The sequence below is a fragment of the Oncorhynchus gorbuscha genome, linkage group LG01 (genome assembly GCF_021184085.1).
Source record: "Oncorhynchus gorbuscha isolate QuinsamMale2020 ecotype Even-year linkage group LG01, OgorEven_v1.0, whole genome shotgun sequence".
Lineage (NCBI taxonomy): Eukaryota > Metazoa > Chordata > Actinopteri > Salmoniformes > Salmonidae > Oncorhynchus > Oncorhynchus gorbuscha.
The window spans coordinates 29,092,142-29,110,384 of NC_060173.1; the positions used below are offsets into that span (position 1 = coordinate 29,092,142).

Genomic DNA, 18,243 nt, shown 5'->3' on the forward strand with positions numbered 1-18,243 from the left:
TAAATTGGGACAAATCTTACTTTTATTTCACTTAGTTGTAATTTTGTGTTCCCCTTTTGAAGCACTTGTCCTAAGTGTCAAGTAAATAAGGGGAGAAAAAATGTACAGTACATGCTCAAATCCAATCAACCCCTGGACACTTCAAGTACATCTGAAAGGATCAGATAGGTACAGCATACACAATTCAATAATAGCTCCATGTTGCCCTCTGATATACTTATCCAGTCCTTTCAGGTTTACAGAAGTGCCAAGAGGATAATATTCCAGGATTGATTTGACATTTTTATCGTAAAGTCCAAGGTGCAGGACAAGACAAGCTTAGCCAAAGAGACAGGTCCACCCCCCCGTTCTACTGAACACACACAGTATGGACGCGTCAATTACAAAGAAGGAAAAGATCGGGTGACAGTGTCAAGCATTTTTCTACATAGAACATTTTAGAATAGATTAAGAGGAATCTGAAAATAAATTGAGATGGCCAACTGTTTTGAGGCACAGTGGACAGCAGTATTCATTAGCAGGAAGGAAGCCAACCACCTCCTCCAATGAGAAACAGTGTTAAGGATGACATGAATTGCATACAGTATGACAAGGGCCAGTTTCTCCCACCCACGCCACCTGACTAGGAAAAACATTGGGCCTTCGTTCGTGTTTTTTATAGTCAGGTCATGTTGTCATCAAAAACATCCTGGCCCTGACTACGGACTGTTAGCTATTTAACCATGCACACACTCCCCACGACTAGTATAATGATATTTGTAAGTAACGAAACAAAATCAGTTTGTTTTTGCAAATGTTATTCAAATTGGAACATTTTCTTTTTGAATCAGACAATCTTTCAAAGGAAATGTGAGCAACTAGTTGAGTTCATAAACAAGTGTGAATAACTGCAAACAACATTAAGCTGCAAGACAGGCATTGTCTGCTTTGTCTTATGCTATAGCTTAGGATACCAATACACAACAGGACTAGCCACTTGACTCGGAAATAACAGAAAAGAATGGTGAAGGTGCAGAATTCACTCAGCTTCAAAACGTATTAAACTCCTGTCCCCCAGGGCTGCAAGTTTTCATTCCTCCTTGGCAAATTACTTGTCAATTGATTAATTAAAGTCTCACCTAGTTTCCTATGTCTTAGTCAATAGCTGAAGTAAAATTAGAATTCAAACCAGTAGACACTTTGGGCCTAGTCTGAATTTGAGAAAATGCACACATAACAGAAACTTCATCAACAACCATGTTTTATGGGAAGTCTGAGTTGTGTTATCTCAGGTATTCTGCCAAGAGACACCAGAGGAGCGTTGACTCAATCTGAACACCACTCAAGACAGCCACTATGTGTAGTCACATACAGATGTAGGATCTTAACTTGATCACCCTGTTGTTGCAGGACATTTCAAGGCACAGCAGGAAATGCAAACATGCAGAGTATTCGTGGTTTAAAAATGCTTCTAAAGTTTGATATTTCCACTTTAAAATTTCAGGCTTGATTTGCCCCAACTAAAAATGTATCAACCCCTACAAAAATGGTATTTAATTATAATTCAAATTTCCTGTTGCTACAAGACTATTTTCCTGCTGTGAGAAACTGGTCAACTTAAGAGCCTAACTGTACCGTTTGCCAACAAGCACTCCATCGGACCCCCATCCCATAGCACAGAGACATTCACAAAAACAACAAACTTCATCCAGAACCATTCACAGTATACATTTGTGAATACTCAGTAGGAAGCTAACTGAACTGGAAGGGCATACATAGTGAATCCAAAATCTAGATTTACACCAAATCTAAAATCAGAAATAACTTTCCTACTCTACAAATTTGCATACATGTATTTTTCTGCACTGTGGCATTATTTTCTTCTTCTAATATGTCAATGACAGCATTAAACGTTGACACCACAGAATTAGGACTCATGCCACAGATAAACAACCCTCTCCCATACAAAAGACACCATTTAAAAAATAAAAGTCAGCACTGCTTCTTGTCAGACATTTTGCCTGTAGAAAAAGCTCATTCACATTATTCCTCAACCTCTCTTGGTGGAAAGGCTATTTGACAGAGCTGTCCGTTTAAGACAGAATCTCTGTGGGAACCTCTCCAAGAGTAGACCATGCTAGACCATGAAAACAAAGTGCATGGAGATGGTCTGGCCTTGTGTGAATCTTGAAACAAATCCAATTCAAAAACAAATGCTTGTCAGTCAGTGGTAATCAAAGTGCAAGACCACATTGGGTCCACTAAGTTATTTCCACATCTTTCAACGAAAAGGCTCTTCCATTATTTTGTGAGATGGTGAATTACTATGAACATAATGTAACAACTTTATAATCCCCAAAAACAATGAATAAAATAGCCAATCTGGAGGCAGTATTTCTCAAAGTCCTTGAGTCCCCTAACAACCTGTGACAATTTGATAACAGAAATAATCAAATTAGTGTGAAAATAGCTGAGTCTCCAGGGCGTGTGGATGAATGCGGGGTCCTCATGGAGTCTCTGGGTCATTTGTTCTATCCATTTCTGCCTCCTGTGTCTTCCCTCCATCCTCTACTTTCCTGTGTTTCCTGGAGTGTTTGTATTTATCCACGTAGGCTTTGACCAGGTTGGCCACTTTTACTGGGTTGATCGCCCCGCTCTTACTATGGCAGACCTGGAAATGCAATGGAAAACAAAATCACATGCATGTTAGTGAAGCAATGTACAAGCACAGTCAAATTACTTTATTTAAATCCACAGTGAAACACAATGGCTTGTCTTTCTGCAAGAATTAGAGTAAGACTCAGTAGATTCTTGTAAATCTAAACTCTCATATTGCACATGTCGGGGCAAGCCCTTATATCAGGTATGGGCAACTTTTATGGGGGTGGGGGCCACAATCTGAACTCATGAAGGGCTGAGGATGCTCGCGTGTCTATTTACCCACATCAGTACCCACATTCATAGCCCCCCCCTCGCATTGCGAGCAAAACATTTGACATTTTAGTAGCCCCCATCTTGACAGCAGAGAAACATTTTACATTTTAGAGTTAATTTCCTGCAATTCTACACATTTTGCCATAGGGTGGAGAGCAATGTTTGCAGTTTTGAATATGATATCTAAGTGAAAGTGACTAACAAAATCACAAGGCCCCTCGGCTGGTAATTTGACCATGATAACAAGTTTAGATAGCTGGCCAGTAAACTAACTTTGTAATCTAAAAAATGTTAGCTAACATGAGCTAATTGACTAACCATCAGTGACTGACATAAGAGGAAAAACTCTTATGCACAACCAATTGGTCCGAGAGGCCTTCAAAAAGGGGGCTGCATGGCCGCCAGTTGCCCACCCCTGCCTACCATCAACCAATGAAAGACACTTCATTCAAAGATTAATTCCCATGATTAACATATTTGGTTACATTATTATGTGCAGGTTCTCCAGTTTCCATAAAAACTCATTTTAATTTATAATTGCAAACCACATGACACATTTTTAGCCAATGATCAGGTGTACCTTCTGGACAGCCTTGCGTACGATATCCTTGTATTCGTCCTTAGTGATGTCTCTCTTCTGGTAGAACGGCTTTATAGCCAGCTTCACCTCCTCTATGGCTCTCTCCTGCATGTGGAGCTTCTTTATGTACTGTGGACAGAAACCAGGGATTGGTCAACACACACAACTATAAAAGGGGCCCAGAGCCATGTATTTACATATTACCATGGGACTGGTAATTCACTTGCAACAAGTATTGGCTGTTGCCAATGCAGCAGATACTCCTCCTGGGGTCCAGCAAAATTAAGGCACTTATATTCTTACAATACATTCACAACAGATTTCACAACACATCAAGTGTGTTCCCTCAGGCCCCTATTCTTGATGTGGAATAGTGTAGTCATGGCTCTACAGTGCTTTACAAAAGTATTCACCCCCTTGGCGTTTTTCCTATTTTTTTGCATTACAACCTGTAATTTAAATGTATTTTTATTTGGATTTCATGTAATGGACATATACAAAATAGTTCAAATTACAAAAACAAGTACAAGTAAAAGTAGTGTGTGCATACAGTATGTATTCACCCCCTTTGCTATGAAGCCCCTAAATAAGATCGGGTGCAACCAATTTACTTCAGAAGTCACATAATTAATTAAATAAAGTCCACCTGCGTGCAATCTAAGTGTCACATGATCTCAGTATATATATACACACCTGTTCTGAAAGGCCCCAGAGTCTGCAACACATCAAGGGGCACCACCAAGCAATGAAGACCAAGGATATCTCCAAACAGGTCAGGGACAAAGTACAGATCAAGGTTTTTATAAAAAAAATATCTGAACCTTTGATCATCCCACAGAGCACCATTAAATCCATTATAAAAAAATGGAAAGACTATGGCACCACAACAAACCTGTCAGAGGGCAGCCCACCAAATCTCAGACCAGGCAAGGAGGGCATTAATCAGAGACAACAAAGAGACCAAAGATAACCCTGAAGGAGCTGTGGAGCATCTGTCCATAGGACCACTTTAAGCCGCACACTTCACAGAGCTGGGCTTTACGGAAGAGTGGCCAGAAAAAAAGCCATTGATTAGGGAATAGGCAAACACATTTGGTGTTCGCCAAAAGGCATGTGGGACACACTCCAAACATATAGAAGAAGGTAATCTGGTCAAATTAGACTAAAATGTAGCTTTTTGGCCATCAAGGAAAATGATATGTCTGGCGCAAACCCAACACCTCTCATCACCCAGAGAATACCATCCCCACAGTGAAACATGGTGGTGGCAGCATCATGCTGTGGGAATGTTTTTCATCGGCAGGGACTGGGAAACTGGTCAGAATTGAAGGAATGATGGATGGTGCTAAAGACAGGGTAATTCTTGAGGGAAACCTTTTTCAGTCTTCCAGAGATTTGAGACTGGGACGGAGGTTCACCTTCCAGCAGGACAATGACCCTAAGCATACTGCTAAAGCAACTCTTTAGTGGTTTAAGGGGAAACATATTGGAATGGCATAGTCAAAGCCCAGACTTCAATCTAATTGAGAATATATGGTATAACTTAAAGATTGCTGTACACCAGCAGAACCCAGCCAAAAGAAGTATTGACTTTGGGGGGGGGGTTAAAAAGTTATGCACACTCAAGTTGTTTCAACGCCGATACCGATTATTGGAGGGCCACAAAAAAAAAGTCGGTGCCGATTAATCGCCCGATTTTTGTGTATATATATATATATATATATATTTGTAATAATGACAATTACAACAAAGTGTTGGAGAAGTAAAAATGCAATATGTGCCATGTAAAAAAGCTAATGTTTATGTTCCTTGCTCAGGACATGAGAACATATGAAAGCTGGTGGTTCCTTTTAACATGAGTCTTCAATATTCCCAGGTAAGAAGTTTTAGGTTGTAGTTATAAAAGGACTATTTCTCTCTATACCATTTGTATTTCATATACCTTTGACTATTGGATGTAATAGGTACTTTAGTATTGCCAGCCTAATCTCGGGAGTTGATAGGCTTGAAGTCCAATTTGTAAGTCGCTCTGGATAAGAGCGTCTGCTAAATGACTTAAATGTAAATGTAAGTCATAAACAGCGCAATGCTGCTGGCAAACGCAGTAAAGTGCTGTTTGAATGATTGCTTACGAGCCTGCTGCTGCCTACCACCGCTCTATCAAATCATAGACTTAATTATAATATAATAACACACAGAAATACGAGCCGTAGGTCATTAATATGGTCAAATCCGGAAACTATCATTTCGAAAAATGATATATCTAACGGGTGGCATCGATAAGTCTAAATATTGCTGTTACATTGCACAACCTTCAATGTTATGCCATAATAACGTTAAATTCTGGCAAATTAGTTCGCAACGAGCCAGGCAGCCCAAACTATTGCATAAACCCTGACTCTGTGTGCAATGAACGCAGGAGAAGTGACACAATTTCCCTAGTTTAATATTGCCTGCTAACATTAATTTATTTTAACTAAATATGCAGGTTTAAAAAATATATACTTGTGTATTGATTTTAAGAACGCCGTTAATGTTTATGGTTAGGTACACATTGGTGCAATGACAGTGCTTTTTGTGAATGCGCTTGTTAAATCACCCGTTTGGCGAAGTAGGCTGTGATTCAATGATAAATTAACAGGCACCGCATTGATTGTATGCAACGCAGGACAAGCTAGATAATATAGTAATATCATCAACCATGTGTCGTTAACTAGTGATTATGTTAAGATTGTTTTTTCTAAGATACGTTTAATGCTAACTAGCACCTTACCGTGGCTCCTTGCTGCACTCGCATAACAGGTAGTCAGCCTGCCATGCAGTCTACTCGTGGATGGAGTGCAATGTAATCGGCCATGAATGCAGATTACCGATTGTTATGAAAACTTGAAATCGGCCCTAATTAAATCAGCCATTCCGATTAAATCTCTAGTCTATAGAAACTGCCTTGTTGATAGTGCTGTTAAGGCAGAACAGTGTTTTCTTTTGGACAGACTTCTCCCCATCTTAGCTACTGTTGTATCAATATTTTTGGGCCATGACAGTTTACAATAGAGGGTTACTCCAGCAGTTTAGTCACCTCAACTTGCACAATTTCCACATTATTCATTACACAATTTAGTTGAGGTTTAGGGTTTAGTGAATGATTTGTTCCAATACAATGCTTTTCCTTTTTGAAATATTTAACTTATTCCTTGCCACCCATTCTGAAATTAACTGCAGCTCTTAAGTGTTGCAGTCATTTCAGTCGCTGTAGAAGCTGACGTGTATAGTGTTGAGTCATCCACATACATAGACACACTGGCTTTACTCAAAGCCAGTGGAATGTTTTTAGTAAAGATTGAAAAAGTAAGGGACCTAGACAGCTGCTACTGATATCACCCAAATGTGCATTGATCCTTTTGAAGACCATCATTTTCCTTCCTCCTCTCAGACTCACCTTATCGTTCCTAGAAACATCATCCTCTCCCAGGTCTTCGTTGGGTTCCTCCTGCCCAGGTTTAGACAGTGCTACGTTGGTTAGGCTGCTGGAGCTGGAAATGGCACTAGGGAGCGTTATGGACACACTGCCCCTCTTGGTGCTCTGGACCTTGGGGTCAGTGAGTGACGTAGCCCCCAAGGGAGCCTCCTATAGGTGGGAATATTTAGATGAGGCAATCTTCACATGTAAGCCTTTTGATTATTGGACAAATCCCAATTTGAGATGTGTGGGCAAGTTTAACATTAACTTAAACTGTGTATTTATGTTGAGGGTGAATTATAAAAAATAAATTAAGCAACACAAGTTGATGTGTTGCTAAATGACAGCACAATAACATTCTAATTTAATGTCATGTTCATATTCACAACAGAAATATGACCTAACCAGGGCATAAATCTCAACCATCTCTTGCCTCAACATGCCCTATCAGAAAATATGTTATTGTGTTAAGGTATTATCAGCACATAGCCTTTGTGACGTAACTTTGCTCCAGTTTTGATTTCCCTTGCAAGGTTTCTACTTTCATTTCACCATAAAACCCTCTATCAGTTCAAGTTTCAGTCACATGATCTCTATTGGGCCCTATTTGATCTGCACTGGCTATCTGCTGACACGCCACAACTGCACTCCGAGTCAAAACGGACAGTCTACCACCTTGTGGCCTTTTAGGAGAGGTGCATGTTTATTACAGGAATAGTTTGTACTGAAGGTTTTGAGCACTAAATCACAGATATCTGTAAAGATCAACAGAACATCTACTTGATATTGACATGACCGGCCGCCAGTATGATGCCGTGACTAGGTGCCGTTTCTTAATGAACTGCCAGTTTACTGATTGATCATAACTACACATTAGCAGGAAAGAAAGACAGCATACAGCGGTAGAGGCCTGAAGCTAAGCACTGACCTCACACCACACAGAACAAATCAGCTATCTAGGTAAGTAGGCAAGGTCAACGTAATGAGCCGTACCTGACTGGATGCCTGGGCGGAAGAGGCAGGTCTGCGAGCTCCCTCCTGTTTCAGCTTCAGTTTGTAGAGGGACAGCTCTGAGACGAAGGCAAAAACAACACATCTTAATTAGCTGTTCCTAATTCAAGAGCTATGACCCTCTCTGTGTTAAGTGAATTAGAGGTTGTTTCTGAACCAGAGTCAAAGAGTTGACTACAAATTGTTGATTGATGTAATTTAACACGTAAGGGCTCTAATTGTGCCAATCTAGGTTATGGTATGCTTAAATGTTTTAAAAGGGTACAATAAAAAAAACTCACTAGTGCCAGTCTTCTCTGGCTGTGGCCCCTCTGGCTCCTGCAGGTTCCAGGTGACCCTCTTCACCGAGGGTTTGACCTTGGTACCTGCTGTGACTGGCACCAGTTCTCCCCCAGTCTTCCCCTTCTCCCCCTCTCCTTCCTTCTCCTGTTTGACCCCAGCCTCGCCACTCTCTCCTCCTGGCTCCGTCTTCACATAGTCCAGGCTGTCCAGCATCATGTCCACGTCCATGTCATCGTCTGAAGGCTCCTCTAACTCGTGCTTCTCTGGGTTCACTGAGATGGGTTGGACTAGTGGAGGAGTCTCTGTGAGGGCCTCTGGTACAGGAGGAATCAGGGATGGGGTCCCCTGCTGGCTGGCTATACTCTCAGCAGCCTGAGGAGGAGCAAGGACCAGGTGTGTGCTGAGTGTTGAGAAGCTTGGGCTGGATTGGCCAGTTTGGGTGGGGGGAACAGGGATGTTGGAGGTTAGGTGTTGAGGCAGCTCAGGCCAGATGGGCTCAGTTGTGATGGTTTCCTTTAACGCCTGATCTTTTTGATCTGCTATGTCTGATGTGGAGACTGCGCACTCCTCCTTTATGAGGGCGGAAGGGTGTTCTTTTTCGATCTCCTTGTGCTGTTGTAAGTCCTTGACTGTGCTGAATGTTGACACAGGTTTCTCTTTTTTGATTGGTTTACTATCCAGTGATTCTTCCAACATATCAAAGGCAGGTTTCTCTTTTTTAATCTCTTTTAGCAGCATAGACTCATTGAGTAGTTTTGTTGAGAGAGAGGCAAGTCTCTCTGTTCTGTCATTGCTGTCACTCTCCTTTTTCACCTCTGAGGCAGAGAGGACAGAGAGAGATTTGAGTCCTGAGGAAAGCATCTGCTGTTTGATCTCTCGCTCTTTTCTCTCTTCTTTAGTCTCGCTCTCCTCTTTCAGAGGGACGCGGGGGAGAACTTGTACCTTTTTCTTCTCTTTCTGTTCTTCTAGCTTATTGAAGGTGGTGGTTGAGGAAGACCCTAGTGGTCTCTGTGACCCCTCTTCTTTCCTCCTCTCTCTGGATCGCGACCTGGACTTCGGCCTCTTCCGGTCTTTCGACCGCACCTCAACCCTGTCCTTTGATCTGGAGGATGATGGTTGTGATCGAAAGTGGTCTTTCCTCCTCTCCCTGGACCTGGAACGGGAACGCGAGCGAGACTGCGAGTAATCACGCTTCTTGTCCTTTGACGGGCGACCCTTCTCTCTTTCACTCCCTCTGCCCTCGTTCCTCTCCCTGCTCCCCCTCCTCTGCTTTTTCCTCTTGGACCGCTCTCTACTGCTGGAGTCTGACCATGACCTTAATCAAAATATTTGAAATAGTTATCATAATAGGAAATATACGAGAATAAATATATAATTAAACACCACCAAATCACTGTGTACAGAATTAACATGATCAAACAATGACATTAGTACCTGGAGCGCCTCCTGTCTTTGGAGGGAGAACGTGACCGTCTCTTCTTCCTGCGAGACCTCTCAGAGATATCAGAATTAGAGCTGTCTGACCGGGACCGAGTCCTTCTCCTCTCCCTCGATCCCGAACGCCTAGAACTCTCTCGCCCCTTGTCTCCTCTCCTACCCCCCTCATAACGTCTCTTCCTCCTTGCCTGGTCCGGGGCCTTGTCTCCCCTCCTCCTGCCTGCCTCTGGACTGTTTGAGGCAGACCGCCGCTCCATGGAAGACCCCCTGCCTTTGGACGTTTTCCTCCCCTGGCCTGGGGGCCTGGAGTATGATTTAGACCTGGATGGGGACCTGGGGGGGCTGTCCTGGGGCTCTGACTTTATCTCAGTCTTCACCATCCTGTTTCTGTGGTGGCTGGAGGCTAAGCTGGATAAAGAAGGAGTAGTATGCTGGTTCTGGGTCTCTCTACTGTTGCCAGTCTGGCTGTGCTGCCCTTTCTCACTGCCTGGCTCATTCCTCTCCCTCTTCAGATGGACCTGGCTCTGGGACAGAGGTGTGCTGGTGCCAGTCATCACAGACCTGGGTGGGTTGTGAGGGCTGTGACTAGGCTTTGCAGTGTTCTCTGGCTCCCTCTTCACCTCCAGACCTTCTCCTGAGCCCGCATTCCTCTCCAGTGACAGGGCTTTCACCTGCTGGCTGGCACCTTCCTTCACCTGCTGGCTGGCACCTTCCTTCACCTGCTGGCTGGCACCTTCCTTCACCTGCTGGCTGGCACCTTCCTTCACCTGCTGGCTGGCACCTTCCTTCACCTGCTGGCTGGCACCTTCCTTCACCTGCTGGCTGGCACCTTCCTTCACCTGCTGGCTGGGACCTTCCTTCACCTGCTGGCTGGGACCTTCCTTCACCTGCTGGCTGGGACCTTCCTTCACCTGCTGGCTGGGACCTTCCTTCACCTGCTGGCTGGGACCTTCCTTCACCTGCTGGCTGGGACCTTCCTTCACCTGCTGGCTGGGACCTTCCTTCACCTGATGGCTGGGACCTTCCTTCACCTGATGGCTGGGACCTTCCTTCACCTGATGGCTGGGACCTTCCTTCACCTGATGGCTGGGACCTTCCTTCACCTGATGGCTGGGACCTTCCTTCACCTGATGGCTGGGACCTTCCTTCACCTGCTGGCTGGGACCTTCCTTCACCTGCTGGCTGGGACCTTCCTTCACCTGCTGGCTGGGACCTTCCTTGTGCACCATGGTTGGTTTCCCCCCAGCATGGCTCTCTGCTTCGCTGTCTGAGCCAGTTGGATGGAAGGGATCGTATATATCCCCCTCTTCCTTCTCCTCTTTGACCGGTGTGTGTGAGGACGTCAGTAGATTCTGTTTCTTCCTGCGCTCCTCTCTTTTCCTCTTTGCCTCCTCTTCCTCCGGAGACGCTGGTTCTAGACAGTTTCCAGCTGCAACAATTGCAGAAGCGTTGCTAAGCTTTCTGGCGTGCCAGACAGAGCTGGCGTTGATCCGAAAGCACACCGTGGATGATGCTGATGAAGAGGTACGGGCAGGGTTAGATGGAGAATCAGAAGAGGAGAACGAAGAGGAGAAGGAGCTGGAGAAGGCTGAGGAAGGGCCTGCTCTGTCTGGTCTCTGTCCCTCTGTCCTGCCCTGCTGCTGGTCCACACTTTGCTGCCTGCCCCTGTTCCCACCCAGGCTGTTCACACAGGCATCAGGCAAGCTATTACTACCACTACCATTAGCACTGCTACTACTACTACCACTACTACCCCCTCTGCTGGCATTGCCATTCGTCACCAATACTGGTGCTTCCCATACTGGTTTAGCAGCGGCCTTCTTAGCCTGGGGCTGTGGTGGCACATTCTCCCTACTACCTCTGGAGTGAGAGTCTGGGGTAGGAGTGGAGGTGGCAGCCCTCTGGGTCCCATGGGGGGGTAGTACACCGGTGTCCTCCCAGTGGCTGTGTCCAGGACTAGGTCTACAGGGGGCAGGGACGTGTGGGTGACTCAGGATGGGAGTTGGATAAGTGGCCGAGTGGGGGGATGAAGGGGTGAGAGGGGACAGGCAGGGTCCTGCTACCAGGTCTCCATTAATGGGGAGACAAAGGGAGCTGGCTGCTGTGGTAGGGGACATCTCTGAGTGGAGCTGGATTACTGATTCACCAGAGCTGCTGCTCCTACTGCTGCTGGGCATGGATGATGACAAACCCACTATAACACAAACACAACACAATAACTGACTCAACATGATGTTGCTGTGTAACACACAGAATCCAACAGACTTCAAAATCAATGGTTAACAAGCAATAAAACATTGAGTGGTCCTTCTGTAGCTCAGTTGGTAGAGCATGGCGCTTGTAACGCCAGGGTAGTGGGTTCGATCCCCGGGACCACCCATACGTAGAATGTATGCACACATGACTGTAAGTCGCTTTGGATAAAAGCGTCTGCTAAATGGCATATATTATTATATTATTATTAAATAGTCAGGTAATAGATACAGTACCAGCAAAATACTGAGAAAAAAAAGACAAGAGATTGAACTAAAGAAAGTAAGAAACCCTAGCAGCCTGCTCACCTGGTTTGATAGCCTTGAGGGATCCATCTCTGTTAATGACTACGTCTGAGCTGTCCATCAGAAGCATGCTCTGCCCTGATAGGATGCTGCCCAGCAGGTCAGGCACTGGGGCCACCTCTGCGACCTCCTCCAACTGGGGAAGGCTCGAGCCCCACCTACAACCCCATGGCAACCACAGGTCAGACATGTATCATATTGAAGGATGTGAGCTACAAAACAAAATAACATTTGGGAGATGAGAAGGGATACCTAGAGAGGCCAGCAGTGATTGGTCGAGCCACAGGCTGGTGTGAGAGGAGTGCGGAGCGAGATAAGCCACGCCTCTTGGCCTCCAGCAGTGATGACGTGGCCGAGGCTTGCTCCTCCTCATCATCATCCCTGGGGTGGGATCAACAGCCAATCAACATTCAGAACCATGTTGAGGTCCATTCCACAATTGTCTGTTATTTTCTATGAGTTTTCCACTTCATGGTTTTGTTTGAAATTATTGTTGTCAGCTTTAGATGGAGATCTCTATTCTCTAGATGAATAAAGTACTGTTATCTTATAGTTGTGAGTTGTGCCTGAGACAGACCTGCTAGTGAAGGGGTCCAGATCGTAGGGGTCTCCATAGACAGAGAGCGAAGCAGCTCCTATGTCAGCCCTCATACTGCCCAGAGTGGTTTCTGAAGGTTGGTACACAGAGGGAAGGGACGAGCCCCGTTTGGGCTTCCCTATCCCGAGGCTACGGGCTATACGACCACGTGACGTAGCTTCCTTTTTCACCACCTAGGAACACACAGTCAGATTAAACATGAGCACTGATTCTGTCATTTTGTTATAGGCACTATATTTTTCATGTTATAATTGTTAAATTTGAAGTCTCACCAGTTTCCTTCTGGACTTGGTCCTTCTCACTCGCCGTTTCCTCCTCCTCACCCCGGTGCCTGCAGCTTTGCCCTTACCACCCGTGGCAGACCGCTTACTCTGGCCTTTCCTGCGCTTTACTGTGGGCAAATGCATCTCTTTTAAAAACCCAGGTAGGTCTTGCGTGCGTGCGTGCGTGCATGGGTGCGTGCGTGTATTTTTTTCACCTGTCCTGCGTCGTCGACTGGATGGAACGCGGGGTGTGAGGTTCCGTATGTACACAGCTGTGTTGAGTCCAGCCACCACTGCATTGATAGTCTCATCCAGCCAGGTGGTCTGTGGCATCAGAAAGCTGGGGGAGATCTGAGACCAGAGGTACACTGCATCACTCTACTATTCTCTGCTGTCTATTTGGACATGCTTTACTTAACATGAACTTCACAGCCGTCTAATGAGGCAGGCTGCAGCATCACTCAGCCTGCAGCATCACCACCACCCTCTGGCTCTCTATTCTAGAGCTGCAGGTCAAAGTAGCGCATTCAAACATGACAAAATAACAGTGTCATCATTAATAAATAAAAAAACATCATACACGTTTCAACCCAGGAGAGAAAACATGGGTAACAACATTTTTCATAAGTACATTATCATGCTGCTCACAAAATAATCTTTGATTACAGAATCCATATCAATGCTACAGAGTAAGGGCTGTTGACACTAGTGGCGAGGAGCGGAGTGTAGTGAGGCAGAACAGAGAAGCCAATAGGAAGCAACACGCCTCATGCCAAACCTGTGCAATGCGTGCCTGGGTGATGCGGTGGTGGTTGACACTGGCGCGGACCCTCTCACTCTGCTGGGTGCGGGCAATGGCCCGGGTGGGGCCTGCCGCAGGGAGCCGGGAGCGACTGGTTGTGGGACGGGCGCTGCTCAGCCTCTCCGTGTTGCTCTGCTCTTCCACTGAACCCCCTGAGGAGCAATAACATTGATGAACTCTGGGATCTTGGTAAAAGGACTTTTTTATATTGCTTTATACAAAGAGTATTGTCAACGTATTCCTCAGAGGAAGACGTAATGAGTCGGTACTGAGTATGATTACTTGAACGGCGGTTGTTGGCTTGACACTCTGGGCAGAACCATTCCTCCACAGGGACAGCATCCAGCGGGGGGGTCAGGCACTCCATGTGGTACCTTCCATGGAGCACAGACATGGAGTGGTAGAAAGTAGGTATTAACATGGATATGATCAAGTCCCGCATTCATAAAGTGTTTCAAAGTACCTACCAGGTTAAGAATGAGAACATGGATATGATCAGAAAATAAAAACCAGGGAATATTCAAAGGGTTCATTGGAATGATCAGATAGATACATTTATTCCTGATTGTATGATTAATCAGGAACAATCCCAGAACGCTAGGTGGCGTGTGTTAATTGTCTCACCCAGCATCACAGCCGTCACAGAGCAGCAGGCGGTCTTCACGGTCACTCCCTCCACACACCTCGCAGCTAGTCTGTTCCAGCTCCAGGTCGATCACCTCCTCCTGGCCCTCCTTCACTGGTTTCTGCACTGTGATCTGCACTCAATCATCATGCACATAGAGCAATGACCAGAATGACTGTCTGTAATGGCTGTCTGGCAATGACTGTCTGGAGTTCCCATGCATGACCCATATTTGAATATACAATGTTTCAACCATAATGGTCTTTGCCACAAAATAAATCAAACACCCTTCATGAGGAATACACATGCCATGTGTAGTAGCTACTTCTCTACCTCTCAGAACACCCCCCCCCCTCCGACAATACATTCAGAAACACCATGTACAACATTAAATCAAGACCAAAGAAGGCAATTAGAAGACATTCACCAAGAGAAAGTCCGATTTTTTAACTCACCATTTTCTGCACTTTCCCTCCATAACATTTTCTCAGGTAGATGTTATTGAAGACTATTCTGTCCACAGGACAGGAGTTTGCATTCTGAGAGAAGAACAAACCACGATTGGAGGCACAACATTTGGACACACTTTAACATATAATTACTATCTGTCTTAACAAAACCTTTGTTTATAGGACTGAAAGTGAAAGCTGAGGTGTGGCGCCTTTGGACCAAGGTTCCAGTGACGCTCATGAATTTGACGGGTTCTTCCGACTTCTAGTTCTTCCGACAATATTGACATTTTGTGTCTGCACTAACACATAAGTGAATAAAAAGCTTTAACCCCTTGACCTCTCATTTTGCACCCTCTAATGTCACCCACCCACCTTGGACCACTCCAGGATGCAGTCGAGGCAGAAGTAGTGTTCGCAGCTCTCTGGCGTGGCCACGGGCTGGCTGTGGAAGGAGTTTAGGCAGATGGGGCATTTCTCAGTGTCCTCGTCTGAGCTCAGACCTGCCAAGTCAGTAGACGCTCCCCCCACCGCACCCTCTACCACGTCGTCCTCTTCTCCATCTGAGGAACAAGTATGTCGTATGATCAGAAATGATGAAACTCAAGTGGTAGATCTATACCTTGGATACTAAAAGCGTACCATGGACCATTACTGATTATTTTCCATGAGTACAGAATCCTACGTTTCCATATTTCTCACCATCACTGTCATCCTCCTCTTCTTCCTCCTCCTCCTCTCCATCGAGGTCTTCCTCCTCCTCACCACTGTCAGAAGCTCCCTCAGATTCCTCCCCACCTTCATCGCTGTCTTCATCTGTAAGTTGACAAATAAAAGTAGATGAGTAAGTCATCCAATTATTTTCAATACTAGTAGTGATGAGGGCCATTTCACTAAGGGCGCTTTCAAACATAGTTTTGAGCTGTAGTTCGAATCAGAATTTGATTATTTATTACGTAGTTTTTTGTTGGTCCCACATTGTCAAATGAAAAACAAACAAAACCATGTGTCCATGCAAGTAATTTGTTTATTGGACAAAAATTATCACGTTAAATTAATCTATGATTATCATGAAGCGTCACTGTGTCCAAATCTTCATATGACTTTAGCTTAGGTCTTCCAACAACATGCGGGAGGAAACAGCGCAATAGCCGCTCTAACTGTGACGTGAAAGGGCTATACAGTAGCCTGTATCCCCGGTATAGCCCCCGTCTCCCCTAATCTGCATCCGATGGGCTCAGAAATGTGCTGCTAGAATCAGAAAGTTTAAAGGATATTAAGTTATGATGCAGCATGCATTTCATCAAATGCTCGTAGTCAAATAATCAATAATACTGCACAATTCTGGTTATTTTCCGGTGTTTTGCAGCAAACCTCACCACAGTACGAATTGAATCAGACCCTTTCTGAGCAAACCACTATTTGTGGTTTACTGCGCTCCTGAGTGCAGATAGTATTCACACCAGTCCAAACAAACCGAACTACGGGGGTAAATGCACAAGAGTTTGAAAAAAACACTCCAAACCAGATTAACTCCTTAGGGTATTCATAAACTGTAGAAATATGATTACATACCTGAGATTGCCCATACTGCAGTCCTTTTATCTTTTCTGTGTGAGGCATTCCGGTTGATCAGCTCATCCTGGTTGTCTTCTTCATCCATGGCTGAACATCAGAGAGCTTCCTGCACCAATATCTAGCTAAATATCAAAGGCTATGCTTCAAATGAGACATATGACTTTTCAGTAGCTGGAAAACACATGAAATTAAAATTAGTGCCACAACTATTCACCTGGCCCATGCACAACAACGATTTCCTGTGTAGTCAGTATTGGCACATGCAACAAGAACGCATTTTCACACTGTTAATACGGATTTAGCTACTGCATGAGATAGCGGTATGTGAGGGAGCTTTGTAAGTCAATTATAGCATGTCACAAGTGGACAGCTAGTTAGCCATTGTGAGACGTGAGTTGGCTACGTTAGCTAGTTAACGTTTGCAGACCTGAGCATTTGCGTCAACGTTAGCTAACGTTACCTACTGTAGATAACTATGACTACATCGTTTTCCAGGCATAAATTACAAGCACAATCCAGACGGACAAATGAAAGACATTTCTATCAAGTTATCTTCTGCGTAGATGTGTTAGCTACCTAGCTAGTAGTAGCTGTTAACCTTAACGAGTAATTAAGTAGCTAGGTAGCTAACAACTACTGCTGCTCCACTGCCTTCTGTTTCCTCAACAACAAAAACATTGAGCGACTTTGGTGTTGCACTGTAAATGTATGCCCGCTAAAAGAGCTAGCTAAATAAACAGTTGTAAATAAGCTTTCGTTACCTATCTTATTGCACAGAAAACGTGCAAGTTATGGAATATGCTTAGCTAGCTACCAGTACCTGCATTGTTATGGATAATAGTCTGCTAGATGCTAGCATGCTACTGCTAGCATTAGCTTGAGCCTAAATATAACTTCACTTGCACGCTCGTTATGTTCGGTGCATGTGACATTCATATGTTGTCAGTTTAAAAGTTATCATTATCCAGGCGTACGTTATCGTATACTTCGAACGTGCAAAGCCATGGTGTTTACACCTACCCTACACGGTTGTGAATGACATGTTTGGAGTAACTGCTTAGTCCACAATTTTTGTTGAGTGACACCGCAGGCTGGAATGACGGAAATGGCCAAACGTATGCTTCTCTTCTTCTTCTCTGTGTCTTTTACAACTATTATTGTATTGCTGCCACCAACTGGACGGGGTTGGTAAAAAACATGCAAAAAATGTAATTTCAATTACAAAGAAGGGAAAAAAATATGAATCCACAGGTATTACACAAAAAAAAGTAATAAAAAAACATCCCTCTCCTTCAGTCATTCAAAAACTCCATAACTCCCTACACAGGTTCTAGAGCCTACCATGAGACAGAACTGCTGGTGATGGGAACCACAGGAGGCTGCTGAGTGAACAGCTCATAATAATGGCTGGAACGGAACAAATGGAATGGCATCAAATATATGGAAATTCCCTAAAGGGAGTGTAGAAGAGGTGAAACTATTATTGATGTCTATCAACAATGACAAGCCACCGGGGTCTGACAACCTGGATGGAAAAATACTGATGTTCATAGCGGACGATATTGCCACTCCTATTTGCCATATCTTCAATTTAAGCCTACTAGAAACTCTGTGCCCTCAGGCCTGGAGGGAAGCGAAAGTTATTCTGCTTCCAAAGAATAGTAAATCCCCCTTTACTGGATACGCA

General features: G+C 44.6%; 1 protein-coding gene across 2 annotated transcripts; it reads right to left on the bottom strand.

Moving 5' to 3' along the window:
* LOC124035753 (PHD and RING finger domain-containing protein 1-like) lies at positions 1–17,672 on the bottom strand. Of its 2 annotated transcripts, XM_046349400.1 has the most exons (19): positions 17,577–17,672; positions 16,554–16,727; positions 15,681–15,794; positions 15,354–15,541; positions 14,985–15,068; positions 14,529–14,662; positions 14,187–14,278; positions 13,881–14,056; positions 13,318–13,453; positions 13,112–13,230; positions 12,819–13,012; positions 12,494–12,622; positions 12,245–12,399; positions 9,681–11,877; positions 8,246–9,561; positions 7,947–8,023; positions 6,933–7,121; positions 3,494–3,622; positions 1–2,650 (listed from the first exon to the last, which is right to left on the bottom strand). In XM_046349400.1, the coding sequence occupies exons 2-19, from the start codon at positions 16,639–16,641 to the stop codon at positions 2,486–2,488; spliced, it is 5,682 nt and encodes a 1,893-aa protein (XP_046205356.1). In that variant the 5' UTR covers positions 16,642–16,727; positions 17,577–17,672; the 3' UTR covers positions 1–2,485. The 2 variants fall into 2 exon arrangements, with proteins under 2 accessions (XP_046205356.1, XP_046205366.1); XM_046349410.1 differs by lacking the exon at positions 17,577–17,672 and having other exon boundaries at positions 16,554–17,549.
* Between the last annotated feature and the right edge of the window lie 571 nt (positions 17,673–18,243).

What these genes read in the sequence shown, in the direction of transcription:
- LOC124035753 (XM_046349400.1), bottom strand. Translation starts at nt 16,641, where the DNA reads ATGGATGAAGAAGACAACCAGGATGAGCTGATCAACCGGAATGCCTCA. An exon ending in GCCAGAGAAGACTGGCACTA is followed by an intron (nt 8,024 to 8,245) that starts GTGAGTTTTTTT and finishes CCTTCGTCTCAG; the next exon opens with AGCTGTCCCTCTACAAACTG. An exon ending in TACGCAAGGCTGTCCAGAAG is followed by an intron (nt 2,651 to 3,493) that starts GTACACCTGATC and finishes TTGCATTTCCAG; the next exon opens with GTCTGCCATAGTAAGAGCGG.